The 23,476-nt window shown below is 58.5% G+C and overlaps 2 protein-coding genes across 2 annotated transcripts; both read right to left on the bottom strand.

Moving 5' to 3' along the window:
* Window positions 1–1,251: 1,251 nt before the first annotated feature.
* LOC311186164 (leukocyte immunoglobulin-like receptor subfamily A member 5) lies at window positions 1,252–9,693 on the bottom strand (the record flags this gene model as incomplete). The annotated part of the gene is made up of 6 exons (XM_084257046.1): window positions 1,252–1,305; window positions 7,679–7,809; window positions 8,519–8,821; window positions 8,965–9,249; window positions 9,482–9,517; window positions 9,660–9,693. 6 exons carry the CDS (start codon window positions 9,691–9,693, stop codon window positions 1,252–1,254), a joined length of 843 nt encoding a protein of 280 aa, XP_084113172.1.
* Window positions 9,694–13,351: 3,658 nt separating this feature from the next.
* On the bottom strand, window positions 13,352–21,714 carry LOC311186163 (leukocyte immunoglobulin-like receptor subfamily A member 6; the record flags this gene model as incomplete). The annotated part of the gene is made up of 12 exons (XM_084257045.1): window positions 13,352–13,500; window positions 14,620–14,943; window positions 15,220–15,501; window positions 15,708–16,010; window positions 16,160–16,444; window positions 17,233–17,342; window positions 17,726–17,882; window positions 19,669–19,827; window positions 20,545–20,847; window positions 20,989–21,276; window positions 21,502–21,537; window positions 21,681–21,714. The coding sequence occupies 12 exons, from the start codon at window positions 21,712–21,714 to the stop codon at window positions 13,352–13,354; spliced, it is 2,430 nt and encodes an 809-aa protein (XP_084113171.1).
* Window positions 21,715–23,476: the final 1,762 nt, after the last annotated feature.

Below are 23,476 nucleotides of genomic sequence, written 5' to 3'. Positions count from 1 at the left end.
AACGTTAACCATTTTTAAAGTGCATGATTCAGTAGCGGCACAATTCTGTGCCACTCTTGCTGCCTGGTACGCTTCTCCACCCCTGCAGGAGACCCCACATCCATAACGTTCCTCCACCCTCTCTTCAGCCCCTAGCAATGGTGTGTGTGTGTGTGTGTGTGTGTGTGTCTGTGTGCGCGTGTGCTCTGGTTTGTTGTAATCCCCAACAACACACTTCTGCTTTCACTCTACAGTGAGGGCGCCGAGGCTTGGAGCAGCCAAGCCAGTCAATCAAAACCACAATGGAGCTCTGGTGGCACCTGGAAGCGGAGGTCGCCTCCCTCGGCTTCTGCGCCCCAACCTCGGCAGGTGGGGAGAGCTTCTCTGCTCCCATTCATTCACACCGAGAAGTTCTGAGCAGGTGATTTTGTGTTTCCAGCACTTCTGCTCCCACTTTTAACCCTGACACAGAAGCCAGCCACAGGACACCACTCAGGAAACCCGCTGGCCCCTGGCCAGACGTGGCGACTATTTTAGACCTGATGGCAATGGGCTCAGCTGCAGCTCCGTGAAGGGGGTCAAAGGAGTTTGTCATCCCCGGGAGGATCGTTGTCAAGTAGACAAATGTGTGTAGGAGGCTGTGGAAGGAGGTGACTATGTTTACTCCTTGCACTTAGTATCACTACTCCCGTGGCCGCCCTGCATTTGTTGCTCCAAATCTATGCAGTCTCCAATTAAATCTCCAGCCAAGCTTGTTAAATCTCCAGTTAAACCAGGCACACTGTTAATCCACTGGCATGTCCTAATATGACCTGTTTTTTGACCAATTTTGCCTCCCAGGGGCCAAGTTGACACTGCGTGGAGACATTTATGGTTGTCACAACTGGGGTGGCATCTAGTGGGTGGAGGCCACGGATTCTATAATGCACAGGACAGTCCCAAGCAAAGGGCTGTCTTGTCCCCAGTGCCAGCAGAGCTGAGGTGGAGAAACCCTGCCCTAAACGGACCTGGTTAATACCTTGAAGGAAATGGCGAGGGAATGGAAGACAGTAATTTAAAAAATACACAAGCATACAATTGTAGAGCATGGGGTGCGGGTGGTACATTAAAGATGCAGAATTTGAGATCTGATGACAGGTGCGAGGTTTAGCTGATGCGTGAGGGCCAGTGGGCATCACCTGGGTGATGTGGGTGGGCAGGCTGGGGCGCTGAGACAGAAGGGGCAGTGGGAGAGGACCCTATGTTGATAAAATGCAACAAGAGACAGAGAATCTACATGAAGGTCAGCGTCGGGGAGGAGCAGCGACTAAGCAGGGGCATGAAGACCTGCGGGAGAAGCAGTGGGTGGGACTGGGGAGAACCCGGAGGTTGATAGGTGAATCTGAAGATAAACTGCTGAGGAGCTTTAAGAGGAAGCACAGTCTAATGATAATTCAGACCCAAATAAGCCAGGCTACACTCTGTAGAAGAAGCTGGAGAGAAACGTGGCATTACACCCACTAGGGGCCACGGTGCGGCTGTGGAGAGGACTATGCAGCAGGGACAGAGCACCATGCAGTCCTCAGCACCGCGGCCTGGGAGCGTACACAGGAGGCACAGTAGGGCTGGGCGGGGGCAGTGTCCCTTTCAATGAAGCAAAGTGGTGGACTGGGGAGAATTCAGTTGTGAAATGAAGTGCATGTGACATGGGGACGGGTATTGGACAATCCAAGATGGCCACCAACTTCCTCATCGCTGCCCTTGCTAATGCTCAGTAAAACACACAGACAGATGGACAGACCAAAGACTATAGCTGCATCTGAGTGGGATGAGTTTGAGGCACCTGGAGAGACCAGAGCAAGGTAGAAATTAAGCGGGAGGAGCCGGGTAGAGACAGCTAGAAGGAGGAGTGACGTTGGCATTCAGGTGGGCATTAGGCCACTGCCCCAACACTTCTATCCCAGAGCTCCCTGAGAAAGTGAGGGGCTGGGGGCGACTTAGGGGAACACTCACCTTTCTGCGCCTGGATTTTCTGGCCCAGACAGAAGACTGGAAGGGAAAGATGCATGAATAGTCATTCCTCCACTTTCCACTGTCTGTGATTAATCACCTCACATATTTGCATTTATAGAGCTATTTCTAGAGCTTCTATGGCATAGCTGTCAGGTTCATCTTGTTTTACCTTTTAGATTGCAGCCCCCAAGATTCCCATCTATCAGGCCAGCATGGCACACCCTGAACAAAGAAGAGTAAGCTCCACAGATGACCTGGACTTGGGCGAACACAGTCCCAGATAGCCGGCCATCTCTCCATTAGGGGGACCAGGGTCTCCACAGCAGCCACAAAGACCTCTGGGTCCTCATGTGTAGAGGGCCTTGACTATTTTGGGATCCTCCCGATCTTCACCTCTAACCCACCTGAATTTTGGGATTCACCGAGACAGAGGAGGGTGGTATCTCTGGATGCCATCATTCTGACCCAGCCTCAGCCAGCCGGCCTTTACTGGAGCATACATGCAGGACAAAGGATTCTCACCGGACAGTAAATCCACAGGAAATATGAGGTCAGAGTTCCTCCTTTCTTCACGATTGCCCCCCAAGGAATGGTTCTGGCAGCTTAGTTCTGGCAGCGCTGGTGGAGCCCAAGAGGAGACCAAGTGAGCATTTCCCCCTAGGCCTTGGTGACTGCTTTCCAAGACACCGAGTGTTTTAAAGCACTGAGCTTCTCTCATCTTTTGGAAGCCCAGTCAGCTCTTGCATTGGCGACTGGACTTTGTGCAAATTGAAGTTATTCCTTTTTTCATCATGTTTCATCAGTTTCCAGGAAATTGCACACATCTCAGTTTTCTTGTGACTTATGCCTTCTTTCTGTCCTTCTTCCTGTCTTCTGTTGTTGTTTTTTATTTTTACTTTGGTACCGTTGGTTTGTAACACTGTGTGTGATTCAGAGGTCCAGGTTCACACCTTCTACCATACCCACCATCAAATCACCCATAGCCCCCCACCACAACCCCTGGGTGCTCCTCTCTGCCCCCTCCCCTTCTAGAAGCCTCAATTCTGCAGCCATATTTCTAGGGTGTGTTTTGGTTGAGTTATGTCTGTTCCTTTGTTTTGTTTCTCTATAATCCACAGGAAATGAAATCATCCGGTATTTGTCTTTCTCCTAAAACTTACTTCACTTGACATAATCCCCTACAGTTCCATCCAGATGATGATAGTGCTTTGTTGTTGTTGTTGTTTTTTAATAATTGCTGAGTAGTCTTCCTTCCTCCCTCCATCCGTCTATCCCTACTTCCTGAGTTCCTTTCTTTTTTCCTTCTCACGTGAACGGTACTTGGGTAGAGAGAAAAGTAACACCTATGTTCTTAGTTGGGCATTAAAACGGGGAAGGGAGTAGTGGAAATATTCATGGATTCCGGAGGCGGAATGACCCAGTTAAAAGTATTATCATTGCAAATACTATCATTAAAGACCAGGCGACTTTCCAGGGAGCAATGAGCATTGCTTGGTTGCCTTCCAAGACCCACGCTGAGCCACATTTGTTAATGAGGAAACATACTGTGGTATTAACTCACTACAACATGTGGGGTAAGTGTCTTGGCTTTATTCCCCATCCTTGTCTGAATGAGGAACACTAAAGTGACTAAGATTCTTTTCCACATCTCATTTTGCTCTTTTTCAAACCTATTTTGGCTCTTTCATTTCAATGTCATTAGATTCCATTCTCTCCTGAGTTCCCATGAATAGGAGTGAGATCCTAAATTAGGCCCATGTGTAGGGTATTAAAAAACATTCTTGGGCCTCTAGGCTCAATCTTAACCCAGGAGTTAGCAAGCTTTTCTGTAAATGACTAGAAAGTAAACATCACAGCCCTGGAAGAGAGGCCTGTGAGGTTGGCCCTGAGGTCTGAGCCAATTCTCTCCCCTCAGGTCCTGCCCACTTGAGCTCCTGAGCCTGAGTTTCCAGAACAAGGCTGGCGGCACCTCCCCGCCGATCCCCCCCACCCCTCCCATGCCCCCCACTGACCGAGGCTGAGAAGAGCAGAGAGGACAGGGAGCGTGGTGCCCATTCCGAGCGCCCCTGCTGTGCAGCTGGAGGAGCCTCCGGGGTCTGAAGGACAGACACACAGCCTAGGCGGTCAGTGCTGATGGCCCCTGCCTGGCTCCGCAGCTGTGGCCCCCAGGAAGGGCCGTCCTCTCTGGGCCTGGCTCTGACTTCTCCAGGGCCCTCCAGGGCCTCTGCACGGCTCAGCCCAGGCGAGCTCTCCCCTGGGCCCCTCTGCCTGGCCTGACCCCTGCTGGCGAGGCCGGGTTCCAGACTCGGCCCTGACAGGGTGACTCTCCCAGGGCACCCCACTTACGTCCTCAGCAACCCCACAACTGGATCTACTTTGTCTTCACCCATGACCAACATTCATGGTTCCCTCCCGCACTCACGGGGACGCACACGGGGAGAGCCGGGGCGCCATGGCCTGCTCTGTGGAAGGGAGGCCCCCCGAGAGGGGACAGGCCACAGGACGTCAGGAAGGACACGGCGCGTGTCGCTGACCACAGACGGGGAGCGGCGCCCACAGAGCTTGCCTTGCATCCGGGTGGTTCGCGTGCCAGGCCGAGGGCCGAAGCTGACTTACTGGAAATTGTTCAGACCAGCGCAATGGATTCCGGATCACCCGCGAGGCCCAGACTCGCAGTGCAGCTTGGACCCCGTCCTCATGGGCCAAGTGATGAAATTCTGTATCCCGTTAAAGTTCTTTGTCATATTTTTGCTGTGGTTTCATATCGAAGCATCCAGATCTTCACGTGTGATACACGAATGTGTCTGGTGTGCAGATTGGCTTAACTAAAAAAACAAGAGCCGGCCACACACAGGACCTCGTGAGGCAGCCCAGGAGAAACTCCTCCAGACCTGGCTGGGCCCTGAGGACTGCTCAGACGGGGCTGAGCACATCCCCCTCCCCAGAGTGCTGCCTCCGCAGAGCCACTGAGTCCTGGGGTCTCTCAGGCCAGACCTGGGAGGGGCGACCCACCCCTCCTCATTCCCTGAAGCTCACCCAAGAGGAGAAGGGCCACAAGTGCTGGGGTGCGGGTGCTGCCTCCCATGATCCCCAGCAGCGCAGACAATGTGAGACCCTGGCAGGACAGACAGACCCAGGGTGTGACCAGTTCCCTGTCAGGTGACAAGAAGGGGTTCCCCGTGGGGCCTCACAGGAAGGGGAACAACAGCCCCTCTGTGGGGCCCTGTTCTGCTCTCAAGAGGGTGGTCCCCGGAGTCATGGGATCTGGGACCTCCCAGAGCAGATGTGAGACCCCCCAAGCCCCCAGGATCTCCCTGCCCGGTGGCAAACCCTCATCCAGAGCAGGCCGGGCCCAGGGCAGGAGCCGAGGCTGCAGGAGGCCGCCTAAGACCAGGCGGGGCTGCTCCCCCCGGCTCTGCCTTCCCAGCCGGGGCTGCGTTCAGCACAAGAGCCAGCCCCGGGGACTCTGAAACGCTCCTATTTCCTCCACGGCGTCGCTCCACACAAGGAAGCTGGGAGGTTGCTCTGGTGGGGGCGCGTCCCCGGCCAGCGGAGCGGAGCGCGGTGCAGGCCTCTCCGCGCCCCGGCGCACCCACACGTTGCCCCCAGAGCAGGGCCAGGACCCCGCAGGGGACGCGGGGGCGGGATTCAGCCGAGGAGACCCGCCTGGGCAGCGGCTGCCGGGAGAACGAGGCCCGTCGCGGGCGAGGCCCGGCGGGGGCGGCAGGCAGGAGCGGGAGGAGCCGCGACCCGACCCCGCGGCTGGGCAGGGACCGTGGGCCGTGGGCGCCCGGGGAGGCTGGTCCCCGCGCCCTCACAGGGAGACGGAGGCCGGGCTGTCTGTGACACTGTCCGGTGACCCCCAGGAGGAGCCGCCGCCCCTCCCGTCCTGGGAATGTGGTTTCACTTCCCGGAGCTTCCCCTCTGCCTCCGGCTCTGCAGCTGCGGCACCCGGGGCTTCTCTCCGCAAGCGGCGCGCCCGACCCGACCCGGCCCCAGAGGGACCGTGACTCCAGGCTGGGGCCAGGCCAGCCGGAGGCCATAACGGGCTTAAACGACCCCGGGGGGCAACACTGACCGTCCCCACCCCCCACCCACCCCTCCCCGTGGGCGGCCAGTCCTCCCGCTCTGAGCGAGTCCAGACAGGCGGCCCGCGCCGCAGGGGACAGATGTGGGGCGCGCACCCCCCGCAAGCAGAAGCGGGTCACAAGCGCCCCGCATCCGGCCCGCAGCGCGGGAGCAGCACCCAGAGGTGCAGGGACGGCCCCCGAGGCCGCTCACCTGGGCGGGAGCCGCCCCAGCCCAGCACACGGAGGCTGCTCTGCCCGGAGCCCAACCAGGGTGTGGGGCCTGCGCTCTCCTCGCGTTTTCTTTTTTTTCTTTCTTTTTTTTTTAAAAAAAGATTTATTTATTTATTTATACAAGCACTGGGTACAGTCAGAAGCGTGGGAGGGTGAGAGAATTCACCAGAGCCAGAGCGGGGAGCAGAGCAGGCAGAAGGACCGAGGGACACTGCTGAGGGGAGCAGCGGGCGGCAGGAGAGGTCTGCGCGCCATGCGGGACCCTCCTCCGGTGGCCGGGGAGCAGCCGGGGATCGAACTGGCTCTGCTGAGGCTGCGGACAGCTTTGCAACCCAGCGCCCAACCGCTGCGCCACCGGGGAGGCCTCCTCGCATTTTCTTTTACTAAAATCTGCCCACATCACGTTCAATTCGCTTCAAAGACCCCGTGGACTCACATTGGACTCACAATGTTAAGGTCTCCACGTGGATGGATTCCAGGCTATTTTCTTCACCCCAAAGGAACCCTGTGCCCCAGAAGCAGGCAGTCTCCAGCCCCTCCCCTCACAGCATGAATGTGACTGCAGCTCTGGGGTCCCCGTGTCTCTGGCTTCATGTAAACGTGATCACCACGTGTGAGGTTTACACAGAGCCCGTGGAAACAGGACTCTCCACACTTGCGCTCATTGAGAAACTGTGTCTGTGTGTTGATAGAATGAGTGACATCGGCTCAATGATTCCTTTATTTTGAGTTAGAGCTGCAGCTTTGCTGTAGGTGACAGTGCACTCTCAAGAGGGAGTGCAGGCAGGTTCTGAGGAGAACCTCCATGGTCAGTGTGTCCAGCAGCCTCCGTGTGCAATGACCACACAGTCCCCTGGGGGTAGAGCACACACTAGCTGTGACCCGGCAGCACCAGGGCGTCGAGGAGACTGTAGCAGGTTCCTTGGATGGGAGGGAGGGGCTGGGGGTGCCAGAGAGGATGCCGGGAGTGGTTCCAGATCCATTTCCTCCGCATGAACCTGGTTTTTACCCCTTATTCACTTATTTACAGTGGATTTGGAGTTCTGGGGTATGGGGATGCAAATCAGGGAATGAGGAAATTAAAAATAAGGAAATAAGTTGACTAAACAGCAGAGAAAGCCAGGAAGGTGTATAAAGGGGAGAACCAAGGTGAGGCGGGGGCATCTGCCTGTCATGGGGTGATGGGACACGGCCAGGCCAGGAGAGCCAACGTGGCAGGAGGGCGGCACCAGGAGGAATCCTCCTCTGCAGGGACCCCCAGACGCTCTGTCCCCAACTACCGCCATGTTCTCTGCAGATTGTTCAAGCAAACAGGTCTCAGATTTTGGATCAGGATCTGGGCACAGTCACCTCCAGGCTCTTGCGCTCTGGCTGGGGCCTTGTCCCCTCCCGGGCCCCCCTCCCGCCGCGTCTCGGGTCCTCCTGTGGCTGTGAAGAGCCTCCAAGAGCAGGACCCCCAGGGCCAGCAGGAGGAAGGCGGCCACGCCCAGGCGGAGGAGGTTCCCCAGCGTGTAGTCCTGGGGGCGCGGGGCTGGGCCTGGGGGAGAGAGACACGCAGGTCACGCAGGGGACCAGGGCACCTCCCGTCAGGACACGGGGTGAACGAGGGGAGGGTCCTTCTCCATCCGACCAGCCCCTCCCTGCGGGGCTGCAGACTCCTCTGGCCCTGGCAACCCTGGTCCGCGCGTCCTGTCCCTGACTCTCCCTCCTGTGCGGACACTCGCAGCCGCAGCCCCACGAGCAACGTGTCTGTCCTGACCGGCGGGGACACGAGAGGGACATGAGGCTGCGTGTCTGCCGCCTCAGCGTCGGGTCTGTGTGGCCCGTCTACGCGGGCCTCTGAGGGGTCCCAGTGACGGTCCTGAGGGAGACGGGACGGAGCCGATTCCTGGCCAGAGGAGCCGAGAGGAGCCGGGACCAGACGGGCGAGGCTCAGGCTGCGGGACGGGCAGGTCCCCGGATGGTCTCAGCTGCTCTTCACCAAGGAAAGAGCCACCTTTGTGAGATGTGGGGTGCAGGGGAGAGGGGGGCTGAATATCTAGGGCTTCTGCCTTTGAAAGAGACCAGGGGGGACAGGACAGACCGCGGAGAATCACCTGCTCCTCCTCTTCCCTTGTCCCGTATCTCCCACCCTCTCCTGGGCTGCGCCCACCTCTGTGGAGCCCCCGGGGCCTCCGTTATTAGTGTCTCAAAGTCCCGAGGACAGGACCTGAGTGCCCTGCAGGGAGGACAGGGGAGAGCCTCACCTGAGACCAGGAGCTCCAGGGGCTCACTGGGGAGTGACCACACCTGGGGGGTGCTGTTGTAGTAGCCATAGCACCTGAGCAGCCACCTGTGATTGGGGGTCACAGGGCCCACAGGAAACAGGGCCTGGAACTGCCCATTGGGGAGTCGCTGTGAGTCCAGGGTCCAGGAGGAATTGTGTTCTCCTTCCTCAGTCAGATGGAACCTGTCAAATCCCTGCCAAGAACCACACTGGAGGGTCACATTCCCTCCTGAGGTCACCATGGGGCTTGGCAAGACTGAGAGGCTGGGTTTGGGGTAAGATCCTAGCAGAGGAGGAGACAGTGTGTTAAATGGGGACACTCCCACCACATCCCCCAGGGCTGGGCTGTGAGAGGGGAGACACCCCGAGAGCAGACCCCCTCCCTGAGGGCAGAGCCTGAGGCTGGACCCCTGAGTGTGCTCTCACCTGTCACCACCAGCTCCAGGGGGTCACTGTGCTCTGACCAGCCAGCAGAGGTAAGATAGTCACAGTGATATCTCCCTGCATAGTCCACTGACAGGAATGGGATGCGGAACCGGGCCTTGTCCCCGGGCACCAGTGGGGTCCCTCTGTCCCAGGGCACTGAGCTTCCCTCTTTATACAGATGGAACTCCTGGGCGCCCAGGGTCCCCTGACACCAGATGGTCACAGGTTCCCCCCAGGGGATCACAGAGCCTGGCTCAGCCCAGAGGGTGGGTTTGGGCAGGGCCCCTGGAAGGAATCAGAGGCTGGTCACAGGCAACCCCACCCCAGTTCCCAGCCCCCAGCCCAGCCCCTCCCAGACGTCCCCTCCATCACCCTGGTCCTGCTGTTCTCCACCCATCACCCTAGATGTCCCCTCCATCACCCCAGAACTGCTGTCTCCACCCCCAGCTAGGGGTGCCTAGGGGTGCCCCCTCCCCAGTGAGAAGGCGGGACCCGGGACACCTGGGCACAGACTCACCTGCCTGCTCTGGGGTCCCGGGGCCCACACTCAGCCCTGGAAGAGAGGCCAGTGAGAGGCCTGACCTGAGTCCTGACAGAGCTTCCTCCCGGAGCCTCCCGAGTCCTGGGTCCCCTGACAGACCAGGCCTGGCCGTGGGGTCCCTCCAGACCAGGGCGCCCTCCCTCCTCACACTCACCCAGGCAGAGCAGGGCCGTGAGGCTGGGGGTCATGGCGTCCTCTCCGTGACCTGGCTGTGGGGATGGAGGGTCCAGGGTGCCGGCAGGATGGACAGACACATGGGTGGGGACACTGGGGGCTGGTCCTCCCTGTCATGGGTTGTCAAGTCATCTCCCCACAGGAAGGGGAACTGTTCCGTTCCCCCTTTGGGCCCCCCTCTGGTTTCAGGGAAACACAAACGGAACTGGTGCCTCCTGAGGTACCCCATGTGGGAGGGAGACCCAGGGCGTGTCCTCCCTCAGAGCCTCCCCCTGGATGACCTCACCCTGTACCCGTCCACCAGCACATCCTGCGGTCTCACCCTAGGCAGGGTCCCCTGGCCCTGGAGTTCTCAGGGAGGGTCCCTGCTGCCTGCAGAGCTGAGGTCAGAAGGCCTCCGTTACTGTCCGCCTGAGCGTCAGGCCTGGACACGGACGACTGCCCAGGGGGACACTCAGGGACACAGGGGAGACTGGGCCTCCTCTGCCTGAGTGTGGCTTCTCTGTTCACAGCCCCTCAAGGCTTCTCTTTTTTCTGGCAGCAGCCTCCACCCTCACCTTCCTGGTGAGTCACTCTTGCGCCCCAGGCTGGCGCCCCTCCCTTCCTGGGACTTTGGCCTAGAACTTAAGGGATGGGGAGTGGGTTAGAACCTGAGAAGTTTAAGGAAATTGCTGTTTAATTCACTGTTTGTCTACAGCCCTCCGTGTGTGAATTGAGGAGTCAATTCCCGGTCAGATTATTTTCCCATTTGTCAATGTGACTTCATTGTTTATTTACTAATCTGGAAGCTGATTTTTGTTTTTTTTTTTTTTTTTTTTTTTTTTTTACTATCAGTGGAAAATTGATTTATTTTTTATTTTTTTTTTTTTTTGCTGTTTGAATATATATTATTTTTTTTTTTTTTTTTTATAAATTTTATTGTTATATTCCCCATACAATTGCAGCCCCCCATTCTGACCCCAATCCCTCCCCTCCCGCCCCCGCCCCCCTAAAAGTGTCTCTGGTTCATAGTTTTTTGTTGATTTTTGATTTTCACTTTCTTATAGTTATTCATTTTCCTGGTCCCTTATTTAAGTTTTCTAGATTCCTGCTATGAGTGAGACCATCCGGTAGGATGGCGCTGGAAGCTGATTTTTGTCTCTTGATGACCCCTAAGTTTTCTTACTGGCCTATGACCAAGTGTGGGTTTATTTGATGAAGAAAAACATCTGTAAGATTAAACCACACACAATAATTTATTCAAAGTGGATAAAGATATAAGATCTGAAACCATAAAACACTTAAAAGAGAACTCGGGGGACACCCTCCAGAGCCGGCCCAGGGACACAGCCCCGCACAGTGGAAGGGATGCAGTTACAAATGACTGGTCTCTCGGATAAGAATTAAGAACTTTGTCTTCCCTCATCTCTTGCAATTCCCCCCTTATTCGTGACACGTTTGCCTTCTTTATGACCCAGATCCCAGAGAAGCATTAAGAAGTTTGTCTCCCCCTATTTCTTGCAATTACCCCTGGTTTGGCAGGTTTGTCTTTATGGCCAGGCCTCTCAGATGAGCATTAACAAGTCCTCCTGCATTTCCAGGAAGAGGGAAGAAAAGCAAACTGGCGCCCACCTGTCTCCATCTACCCCATGCCCCTCCCCTTTGCAGACCCTAACCCATATCCACCTTTTTTTTGTGTATAAAGACCCCTGCCCTCTGCCAAAGAGCAGGCCGGTTGTCTCTCAGACATGAGCCGGCTGCCCTCCTCACGGAAGACAAATTAAACCACTTTCCTTTGTCTCAAACTCTTTTTCCTTTTGTTGGCTGAGGGAAACTGAGGCCGGGTTTGGTATCAGAAGCAGATTCACCAGCGGCTTTGGCGGAGGAAAGGACAGGAAACCTAAAGGAGGCATCACAAGACCGGAAGCCGACTCACACAGGAGGTGTGTAGGCGGGATGAGCATCAGCCATCAACCCGGGACAGAAACCAACACCCTTGGGCATCAACTCCCAGATCAGGAGGCGCAACACCAGGCAGGCATCGGACAGCTGTAGGGGGTGTGAGAACACAGACCATGCACCCACCAAGAGGAGCCCCTCCCTACCGGAAGAAGATGATAAAACCTGACGCTGCCCCCACAAAGGGGCAGCGTCCCTCTGCCCCACTGTGACTGTGCAGACGTCCCTCTGCCCTCCATGACTGTGCAGACGCTTGCTTTCACCACCTCTCTCCCTCCGCAGGGCAGCGGCCTCCCGGTTGCCCCGTACCCTGCTGGGGCTTCTCGGCACTGACCTCCCTCAGCAGAGGCCTCTCTGCTCAAGGCCGTCCGCCTGCGACCATGCAGGCCTCTCTCAGCAAACCTCTCCCTCTCGGGCAGCTCTTCCTGCCCGCTTGTGTCCATGCAAGTGTCCTTTACTTTTCTCTGCCTTTTCTAATAACCTGCTCTTTAAGTATAACCAACATCTCTGTCTCGTGGAGAAACTTGCCTGGGAAACGCCGCGTGCTGCTGAAAGGGGAGCTCTGGGGACACCTTTCCCAGAGGGAACCCACGGACCCCGCACTCCAAACTCACTGCCTCCAAAAACGAAATTAGGGTGAAGTAAACTAAATTTTTTAAAGATTTACTTTATTTAATTATGCATACAAGAACCAGGGTGCAGGCCAAGATGTGGGAGGTGAGAGAATTCACCAGAGACAGAGTGGGGAGCAGAACAGGCAGGTCCACTGAAACACAGTGCTGAGGGGAGTAGCAGGAGACAGGAGAGGTCAGTTCCCTGGCCTGGGATCAAACTCGTGTGGTGGAGAGCTTCACAGTGCCGAGCCTTAACCCCATAGGCCATCAAGTAGGTCCTGAACTAAAAACTTTTTGACTAAAAGAAAACCACAGGAACAAAGAAGAGCCTACCGCATGTGACAAGGGGGTCATTCCAAAACATACACCCCAATCGAAGATGGGCAGATGTCTAGAGAGACACGTCTATTTCTTAGGGTGAAGGATTTTGAATAGAGTTGGGGTGCAGAGAGAGAGAGAGGATTTCAAGTAACAGTTTCCCAACAAAACACCAAATGTCGCAGTGAATGCCAGGCTCAGCCTGACGCGCGGCGCTGAGGCCAGAAAGCGGCCCCAGGTCTGAGCCCTCCTGGCGGGGACCACCGTCAAGACCCCAGAGGCAGCCCAGAGACGGCCGAGAGACTCAGAATTCAAAATACGCTCCGACACCCAGCTTGGGGGCAGGATAACAGCTGCGGGTGTCCCGCCAGGACCAGGAGAGCCCCGACGTGGCCTCACCCCTTCGCCTCCTCCCAGAGTCTCCTCCCAGGGTCTCTCCATGTTCCCCCACTGGGAACAACTGTCCGGCTTCTCTGATCATAAGGGAGACGCGGATCCAGCCACAGGGGGCGCCGCCGCAGCCTGGGGGCGCGGAGGCTCCAGATGGTGGTGGTGACTTGAGGAAGAAGTTTTCTCCTGCTATGGCCGGGATGCGAGCGCTGCCGCGGCCACGATCACCGCAGGGAGAGTTCTTCGGGAAATAAAAATGGAAATTCCATATCATCTAGCATTCCTCTCTTAGCTATTTGCCCTATAAATTAATTAATAAATAATTAGAAAATGGTGCTACAAAAAGACTCACACACTCCTAAGTCCAGAGCCGCAATGTCCGGAATGACCAAGGCATGGACCCACCCAAAGGTCATAAAGATTCATGGGTCCGCCTCTGGGCCCTCCTGTGGCTGTGAAGAGCCTCCAAGAGCAGGACCCCCAGGACCAGCAGGAGGAAGGCGGCCACGCCCAGGCGGATGAGGTTCCCCAGCGTGTAGTCCCCGGGGGGCCGGGCTGGGCCTGGGGGAGAAAGACACACAGAGGTCAGAGCACAACACACCACACCCCGGTGTCTGCCTGACACATCTGACAAGCTGGTAACTGGCAACAGGAATAGCGGGACACACCAGGGAACACTGAGGTGGGCCCTGACCCCGAGCAGGACTCATGCAGGATGGCTGGAGGGGGAGCTGATCTGGCTGCAACTGGTCACATGGAAATCCAGGGGGAGCCCTGCTTGCTCCTCCCCCTGACAATGACAACGACTGTTCCTAGAAACCGGACGTGACTGCAGTGAACCGAAGACCCCGGATGGGGTCTACTTCCTACTTTCACAGGAAGTCACAGACTTGGAAATTCAGAGCTTACTGAGCCTAGACATCCAGGATGCACTTGACTTGGATGAGAGGACAATGATTCCCGATATGGATAAGTTTTAACAACGAGCTCAGTGCCAGAAGGTTCAGCCAATTCCTGCTCTGCTCAAGCCTCCTGGGGCGACCACAGCCCCTGACCTGAGTGAGCCCCTCCTGCTCCCGCGTGGGCTGATCCACACATGCAAAGGACCAGGACCCCGGGCTCAGCACCAAATAGCGCTGACACGCCTGCACTGTCCCATGTCAGCTGGGCTGTTGTCGGGTCCTCCACAGCCCCCAGCAGGCACCGTGACCCCCACAAGGCTGAGTCACGCCCTCCCTAAAGCGCCACCTCCATGCGCAGTCTGGTGGGAACACCCTTCTGTGAGAGGGAACCTGAACAAGGAGAAGCTGGGATCCAGCCGAGGATGGAGGCACAAGTCTCCTCCTGCCAAGAGGCCTCTGCTGCCCGCAGCCTGAGTGTCCTGAGGGTGCAGGGCTGCAGACAAATGACGCTGGACAGGGACAGGACAGGGCGAGGCTCCAGTCTCCTGCCTCTACTCCCTCCTCTTCGGCGGCTCCTCTCCCCCTGCACATGCCAGTCATGGCTGTGGCCTTGGGCGCGGGGGGTGGGGGGTGGGCAGGAAGGCAGGAGGGGGTGATAGTCACTGTCTTTCCCACCCTCTGTGGCCCCATAACCTGTGGTTCCCCCCCTGGATGTGTCTTCCTTCCGACGCTCTAGAAACTACTGGAAAAGGCTGAGGCTGAGGCCTGGACCCTCCACGGACATGGGGTGGGGGCTCCTCACCTGAGACTTGCAGCCGCAGGGGGTGACTGGGGTGTGACAGCAGGAAGGGGGAGGTGCTGTGTGAGCTGTAGCACCTGTAGGTGCCCCCGTGGGCTGAGGTCACAGCCCTGAAGGTGAAGAGGGCCTGAGAGGGGGCAGCTGTGTCCTGCAGACGCAGGCGCTGGGGGGACGCAGGCGACCCCTCCTTGGAGAGGTAGAAGGTGTCCGAGCGGGCGTCAGAGCGACACTGCAGGGTCACGTCCTCCCCCGGGGACACGGTGGGCCCGGGCTGGGCTGAGAGGGAGGGTTTCGGGTCCATTCCTGGGGGGAGGTTTGGCATTAGAGACCCCCCCAACCCCGCAACCTTGACCCTGCGTCGAGGGCCCCTGTCCTGGTCCGGGGCCTCTGGGACGCCCGGTCCTCCACTCCTGTGCGGGTCTCTCTATGTCTGTGCCCCTCACCCCACTTTCTCGCTCGCTCTCCCTCGACCACTGTCCATCTCGGCCTCTGCCAGGACCCTCCCCCTGGACACATCACCCCCAAGGTGACCTGGGCCCGGGCCTCAACAGCCCATCGGGACCCAGGGCGGCTCCTCACCTGCGATCAGGATGTCCAGGGGGGCGCTGGGGGCCGACCACACGTGGGAGAGGTTGTGTCCCCCGTAGCACCTGTACTGGCCCCCGTGGGTGCGGGCGACAGGGCCCAGGGGGAAGTCGGGGCTGTGCTGCCCGTCCAGACGCTGGGGGCCCGTGCGCCCCTCGTCCTTGGTCAGAGCGAAGCTGCCAAAGCCGGCCCCCGAGCTGCACCGCAGGGTCAGGTTGTGTCCAGACGGCACCAGGGGGCCCGGCTGCGCCGACAGGGAGGGCTCCCCGTACGCTCCTGGGGACACGGGGACAGTGGCCCCGAGGGTCACCCCGCATTGCCCACTGGGCAGCGGTGAGTTCTCACCGTCCCTCCCACGCCCCTGCGCTGGGATCTGGACCCAGGAGTCCACGTCACTGGCCCCACGTCACCCCCGGCTCCCCTGGACACGGGCTTAGCCAGTCCCTGGGCCTGGAGGGACGTGACAAGAGGTGCAGCCTCACCTGTGACCTGGAGACGCAGAGGGGCGCTGGGCGCGGACCACATGAGGGGGTAGGAGTAGGAATTATGGTAACAAATGTAGGTGCCCGCATGGGAAGGGCTCGAGGGGCTCAAGGGGAAGAGGGCCTGGTGTCTCCCCTGAAGGTACCAAGACCAGCTCTTGGGTTGGAGCGGGTCAGCGCCTCCCTCCTTCAGCAGATAGAAAGTGCCGGATGTGCCCTGTGAGCTGCAGGCGAGGGTCACGGTCCCTCCTGCGGCCACCACAGGGCTGGGCTGGGCTGAGAGGGAGGGTGCAGGGTACGCTCCTGAGGAAGAAGGAGGAAGCTGTGGAAAGAGGTCCCGCACCCTGATGTCTCGGGTGTAGACACTGAGGGGGGAGGTCCCCTGAGCCCACACTCCTTCCCTTCTGCTGGTGAAGGGGCCCGAGAAGGGAAGACACCCGGCTCCTTCTTACCTGTCACTTTCAGGACCAGGTAATTGCTCCCCATTGACCTGTCATGGCGGCTTCGATAATGACACCAGTACGATCCCTCCCAGCCGGCATGCATGGATTCGATGAGGAAACCGACCCCGTTCCTGAAGTTCTGAAGTGTCTTAATCTGCTCGGGTAGAGAGCCCCCCTCTCTGTGCAGATGGTAGACCTGCGCCTGCTGAGACCCCTGACACCAGATGGTCACAGGGCTCCCCACGGGGACCACGGGGCCTGGGTCGGCCCAGATGGCGGGTTTGGGGAGGGTCCCTGCAAAGGAGTCCGGTGAGTGTTGGGCTGCCTCTTCCTGTTTCCCCAGCTGTCACTCAGCCCCTCCAGGCTGGTCCCATCGCCCACACCACTGTGCTCCCCCCACTGTCCGGGGGCCCTGGGCTGAGGCAGGAGGTGTGGGGAGCACTCACCTGCCTGGACCTGCTCCCGTGGGCCCCGACACAGCCCTGGAAGAGAGGCCTGTGAGATGCATCCCCCCATGGGGAGCTCCTGGTTGGGCCCTGAGGGCTGCTCAGATCTGGGGCTGAGCACATCCTCCCTCCCCAGAGAGCTGCCCTCACAGAGCCCCTGCATCCTGGTGTCTCTCAGGTCAGACTCACCCCCTATTTTCCCCTGAAGCTCACCCAGGAAGAGAAGGGCTGTGAGGATCGGGGTGGGGGTGCTGCCTCCCATGGCCCCCAGTGGTGCAGAAGATGAGAGTCCACAGAGCCCGGCAGGGCAGACAGATCCTGGCAGGACAGGCACCCCCAGAAGGTGTGACCAGTTCTATGTCATGTGACAAGGCGGGGGTTCCTCATCTGCGGTCTCACAGGAAGGGGAACCGTCCTTGAGGGGCCTCCCACTGATTTTCCTGAGGGGCACGGGGAGACGGGAGCTTGGGCCGCCCAGAGAGTTGTGGGTCCAGCAGACCCCACACGCCCCGCCTCTGACAGGCTGTCCTGGGAGGGCCCTGGCCAGGGCGGAGGCGAGCGGGCGGCAGCGTTGAGACGAGACCATCTCAGCTCCGTCTGACTCTGCCTTGCAGAACCCCGCGAGTGCTGCCTCACTTTCCGTCCTGCCCCTTGTGGGCACGTCGTCCCTCCCGGCGATCGCCCATGTTGGCGCGTCCCGATGGAGACCCGGGGTGTAGCTGCGGGCCCTGCCCTGGACGCCAGAGCTGCGGGTGGCAACTGTGGTCAGAGTGTCTGTGCAGGGGACCCTCTGCCCGCACTCGACGACTCCACAGGCAACGGAAGATCGCGAGGGTGAGACTCGGTGGGAAGTGCGTCTCCCCCCAGTGGTGGCCTGGGGACCTTCTGAGAAGGGGAGACCAGGATTAGATGGGAGACAGGCATAGGGGGGTGAGTGGTGTCCTCTGCAGGGAACCTGGGGACCCTAAGAACTGCAGCTCAGGGCCTGGGCCTGGCGTCAGCGGCCTGCACACGTTGTCAGACGCGCCCCTCCAGACGCAGACATCTTCAGCGACGAGTCTGAGCTACTGCTGAGGCCGGGCCCTGCGCGCACAGCAGGAGACAGCTGTGGACAGTACCAGGGACAGACCCAACGGCCCCTGCGCCGGCAGCGGTGGGCTCCCCCTGCAGCCCCTGCAGAATCCCTGCCCCGGGCAGCAGGCCCGCGGGACACCGGGGCGGGGACTCGCCGTCATCGTCACGGCTGCTGGCCAAGGGCCGACGGGCCTGGGTCAGTGAGGAGCGGCCTGAGGACCCGCAGTGTGGTCGTGGCTCAGGGTGTGCCTGAGGTGGAGGCTGGGGTGAGTGTGGGGTGAGGGGGGCCGTCAGTGCTTGGTCAGGGACTTGGGCTCGACCTGGGCATTGGACCCGCGCAAGAGCAGTGGAGACTCTGTGTGTATTTAGGGGCGGTGGGGCCTACAGGAAGGCTCTGAGGGGAGACCCACAGCAGACAAGGCTGAAATCATGGCAGCGCACACGGCCCTGTCATAGGAAACAAGACTGAGGAGGGGGTGCCTGAACCCCGGCTGTGGCTGCGGGGTGGGCCAGGCCTGGAAGGAGGGCGGGCGGGCGGGCTGGGTGCTCCTGGCATGTGAGCTGGGAGGGGGCAGGGATGGGGCTCTTGCAGGTGCCTTGCCGACCTGGGGTGCCAAGGGGGCCCTCACAGGAGGAGACTGGATGAGAAAAGGGGGTTGGCGGATGTTGGAAGCTGGTGCTGACCACAGAGCAGCCGTCCCTCCCGGCCTGGTGCGCGGAGCTTCTCCACCCCCTTCCTCCCTGACTTCCCGGAGTCTCAGCTCCTCTGTCCGTCTCATCGTCCAGGGCTCTGCCTCGTCGCATCCTCCCGCCTCCCCCCGACCCGACCCTCTGGGGTGCGCGGATGCTGTCCCAGCGTGGCCGACGCAGTCGCTGGGCAGTCACGGGGCCTCCTTTGGGTGTTTGCCGTCGCCCCTTCCGGCGCCCGGGCCCCGTCCTCCTGTCTGCCGGGACGGACTCTGAAGGGGCGCGCCGGACTGTCCTTAGGCAATAAAGCGGAGCTCACAAATAAAATAATACAGATTTAAAGTATAACTTATTTAGAAAAGAAAAATGACTTTTTGCATTTTTCTTTCCTCTTCTTTTTTTTGCGATTCCTTTCTCTTGGCCTTACGGCAGTGGGAGTCGTCACACGAGGCGACGTCTGCTGGACACGTGTGTGGCTGCTCGGGGCTCTCCCCCGGCTCGGAGCGTCAGGGAGCGGCACGCAGCGCGCTAGAGACGAAAAACACGGCGTCACCGAGCCTGCCCGGGAAGCGAGAGTCTTGGGTCACTGACTGCATGGAAGTCTGGAGGGACCTGAGCTCACCCCACAGGGGCTCCATTTCCAGGTGGGCTCACCCTTCCCCTCATCCTCGCCCATATTTGATTTTCTTTTCTTCTTTGACGGCGAACACACTCATAGCAGAGGTAGCCCGTTGGGCGCCGTTCACACCACCCTGAGTTCGTGGGAGACATCGAAATCACCCAGGACCTGCTGCACCTCCATCCTCTCTCTTGGCAGGTGTGAGCAGGGGTTGAGCTTGGCCACCTCAAGGTCGCAGAGCCCTCTGCCCCGGGCCCAGCAGCAGGGCACTTGGTGACTGAGTAGCGCCCAGGCCCGCTGTCCTCGGCCGCCCCAAGGGACTCTCAGCGGCCTTTGGGGTCAGAGCTGAAGAGATGGAGACTCCACTACGGCATCACGGCGTGTGGTGACTAGAGAGGGAGAAACTGAGTCCCAGGAAGGCGCACTGAGCCCTACTGTGTGTGGGGCGTGGCCCCAGCCTTCCGGGTGGGACGAGGCCGATTCACAGAACAGGACAGGAGGGGAGCCATGGAGCTGACGCGCGTGGTGGGGAGGGGAGTCTCGCGTTTAATGACAGGAGGGTCCAGACCTTCACCTGCTCACAGCAAGGACCCTCCACCTCCCAGGGACCCGCAGACAGTCCCGGCGCTGCCCAGACCAGCTTCTGGCCTCCGGGCACAGTCACCTCCAGGCTCATGGGCTCTGGCCGGGGCCTTGTCCCCTCCCGGGCCCCGCTCCCGCCGCGTCTCGGGTCCTCCTGCGGCTGTGAAGAGCCTCCAAGAGCAGGACCCCCAGGGCCATCAGGAGGAAGGCGGCCACGCCCAGGCGGATGAAGTTCCCCAGCGTGTAGTCCCCGGGGGGCCGGGCTGGGCCTGGGGGAGAGAGACACGCAGGTCACACAGGGGACCAGGGCACCTCCCGTCAGGACACAGGGTGAACGTGGGGAGGGTCCTTCTCCATCCGACCAGCCCCTCCCTGCGGGGCTGCAGCCTCCTCTGCCCTGGCAACCCTGGTCCGCGCGTCCTGGCCCTGACTCTCCCTCCCGGGCGGACACTCGCAGCCGCAGCCCCACGAGCAACGCGTCTGTCCTGACCGGCGGGGACACGAGAGGGACATGAGGCTGCGTGTCTGCCGCCTCAGCGTCGGGTCTGTGTGGCCCGTCTACGCGGGCCTCTGAGGGGGTCCCAGTGACGGTCCCGAGGGAGACGGGACGGAGCCGATTCCTGGCCAGAGGAGCCGAGAGGAGCCGGGACCAGACGGGACCAGACGGGAGAGGCTCAGGCTGCGGGAGGGGCATGTCCCTGGATAGTCTCGGCTGCTCTTCACCAAGGAAAGAGCCACCTTTGTGAGATGTGGGGTGCAGGGGATAGGGGGCCTGAATATCTCGGGCTTCTGCCTTTGAAAGAAACCAGGGGTCAGGACAGACCGCGGAGAATCACCTGCTCCTCCTCTTCCCTTGTCCCGTATCTCCCAACCTCTCCTGGGCTGCGCCCACCTCTGTGGAGCCCCCGGGGCCTCTGTTATTAGTGTCTCAAAGTCCCGAGGACAGGACCTGAGTGCCCGGCAGGGAGGACAGGGGAGAGCCTCACCTGAGACCAGGAGCTCCAGGGGCTCACTGGGGAGTGACCACACCTGGGGGGTGCTGTTGTAGTAGCCATAGCACCTGAGCAGCCACCTGTGATTGGGGGTCACAGGGCCCACAGGAAACAGGGCCTGGAACTGCCCATTGGGGAGTTCCTGTGAGTCCAGGGTCCAGGAGGAATTGTGTTCTCCTTCCTCACTCAGATGGAACCTGTCAAATCCCTGCCATGAGCCACACTGGAGGGTCACGTTCCCTCCTGAGGTCACCATGGGGCTCGGCAGGGCTGAGAGGCTGGGTTTGTGGTAAGATCCTAGCAGAGGAGGAGACAGTGTGTTAAATGGGGACACTCCCACCATATCCCCCAGGGCTGGCCTGTGAGGGCAGCAAACCCCGACATAGGCCCCCTCCCTGAGGGCAGAGACTGAGGCTGGACCCCTGAGTGTGCTCTCACCTGTCACCATCACCAGCTTCAGGGGGTCACTATGCTCTGACCAGCCAGCGTGGCTGCCATAATCACAGTGATATCTCCCTGCATAGTCCACTGTCAGGTGTGGGATGCGGAATGGGGCCTTGTCCCCGGGAATCAGTGGGGTCCCTCTGTCCCAGGGCACTGAGCTTCCCTCTTTATACAGACGGAACTCCTGGGCGCCCAGGGTCCCCTGACACCAGATGGTCACAGGTTCCCCCCAGGGGATCACAGAGCCTGGCTCAGCCCAGAGGGTGGGTTTGGGCAGGGCCCCTGGAAGGAATCAGAGGCTGGTCACAGGCATCCCCACCCCAGTGCCCAGCCCCCAGCCCAGCCCCTCCCAGACGTCCCCTCCATCACCCTGGTCCTGCTGTTCTCCACCCATCACCCTAGATGTCCCCTCCATCACCCCAGAACTGCTGTCTCCATCCTAGCTGCCCAGGGGTGGCCCCTCCCCAGTAAGGGGGTGGGACCCGGGACACCTGGGCACAGACTCACCTGCCTGCTCTGGGGTCCCGGGGCCCACACTCAGCCCTGGAAGAGAGTCCAGTGAGAGGCCTGCCCCGAGTCCTGACAGAGCCTCCTCCCGGAGCCTCCCGAGTCCTGGGTCCCCTGACAGACCAGGCCTGGCCGTGGGGTCCCTCCAGACCAGGGCGCCCCTCCCTCCTCACACTCACCCAGGCAGAGCAGGGCCGTGAGGCTGGGGGTCATGGCGTCCTCTCTGTGAGCTGGCTGTGCAGATGGAGGGTCCAGGGTGCCGGCAGGAGGGACACACAGAGTGGGGACACTGAACGCTGGTCCTTCCTGTCACGGGTTGTCAAGTCATCTCCCACAGGAAGAGGAACAGTTACAGGGCAGGGAGAGGGGCAGCCCAAACCCTGTAAACCTGCCTATTCTAAATGGGTTCTGCCCTCCGCCGCATCAACACAAAGCATATGAGACATTTAATGGGAAGGAACTTCCATACAACTAGGAAACAAGACAGGAAAGGCAAAGAATCTAGTTTCTAAATGAAGCACCCAAAGTTACCCGTCCCCTCGTGGGTAAAACTCCATCCAAATGGGATCGGCCCAGAACAAGGCCTCAAAGCCTGCTACAAGTCTAAAGCATCTTCCAGTGGGGACCCACAGAAAAGGGTCACAAACAACCGGACAAGCCCGGAAGGAAAAGAGCAAAATCAACATCAAGATAAAAGCTGCCATGGTCACCTCCCCACGGGTCTCCCCCACATCTGTGTCACCCCGTCCACGACCAAAAGACAAGCGCAGTTTCTTCACGTGTCTCGAGGCTCCATGCGCCTCCTCCAGGTCTCCTGGCTCCATCCTGCTTCCTTCCTCAGTCTCTTCTGCAGCTTCTCCTCTTCCTGCTCAGCTCCACCCTCCCTTGGGTGGGGCAGGGAACCTCCCCCTTTCCTGGGGACCACCCTGTTACAATCCCCCCTTTTAATTTTTATTCCACCATATCTATGGTGGCACAGATCTCATGGTGTAATCTTAGGAGACAGTCTTTTTTCAGGGTTACAATGTGTGTAAGAGAAGCAACAATTAGTCAGCAGCATTGTCCATGAATGTCCAGTATGACAGTTTCATTACTTAAAAATAGTCCATTATCCAAGCCAAAAGAAAAAAAAATTGGAGCATTGGCTAAAACAAGATAGCAAATATATCACAATCACAGGGAAAAAAATTTAAAATGGTTCAACTTATGCAAAAACGAATTCTCTCAACCTTGATCCCAAACTTTAACAGCATAGCAAAAGTTTGCAAATTAAATTTACTTTTAAACCATTTTTCCTATTTTTGCATAAAATCACAGGGCAGAAAATAACTAACAGCAATTTTTAGCTGGTTTTGTTGAAATACTCCACATAGGATCAGAGCGAACCGGTGGCATCCAGTCGATGTAGGCTTCAGGTATAAAGTTGGTCTCATCAGACTCCACCTGGGCTTTCCTCTTCTCGAGGGTACCTGGGCATTTTTGTTGGCCGGGTTGTCCAGTCCTGCCAATGGAGGCGGCTTCCTCACCTTCTCTGGAGGTCTCTGGAACCCTACAAGCAAGGCAAACAGGTTCTCCTCTTCTTGGTTCAGCTCTTTTTCAACTTTTTGGAAGAACTCCACACAAAGCCACACAATCAAACTCACGTCCAATTTTTGTTAAAACAGGCAAAATCCCTATGGAAGTTATGCAAAAACAGACTCTAAGATAAGTAGCAAAATTACTACCACTATTTGTATGCTGTGTTGGTATCAAGGGGAGAGAAAATGTGACAAGGTAGCTTTGCTGGGAAAAAAAATTGCAACCTTTCTGCAGATCCTGGTTACTCAAAACAAAACAAAACAAAACAAAATCTTCGTGGATTCAGGACAGAATGCATAAAAAAATTTCCAGTATTATGTCAAAGAAACCTTAGTAAATGTCAGGTGTATTTCCAGGTCTATTCAGTCCTTTGTAGGAAAGTTTTTTACTCTCAACA

This window comes from Talpa europaea, assembly GCF_964194135.1.
Source record: "Talpa europaea genome assembly, chromosome: 16".
Classification (NCBI taxonomy): domain Eukaryota; kingdom Metazoa; phylum Chordata; class Mammalia; order Eulipotyphla; family Talpidae; genus Talpa; species Talpa europaea.
Note: the sequence above shows the minus strand (reverse complement) of the source record. Positions and strands in the feature narration are given on the sequence as shown.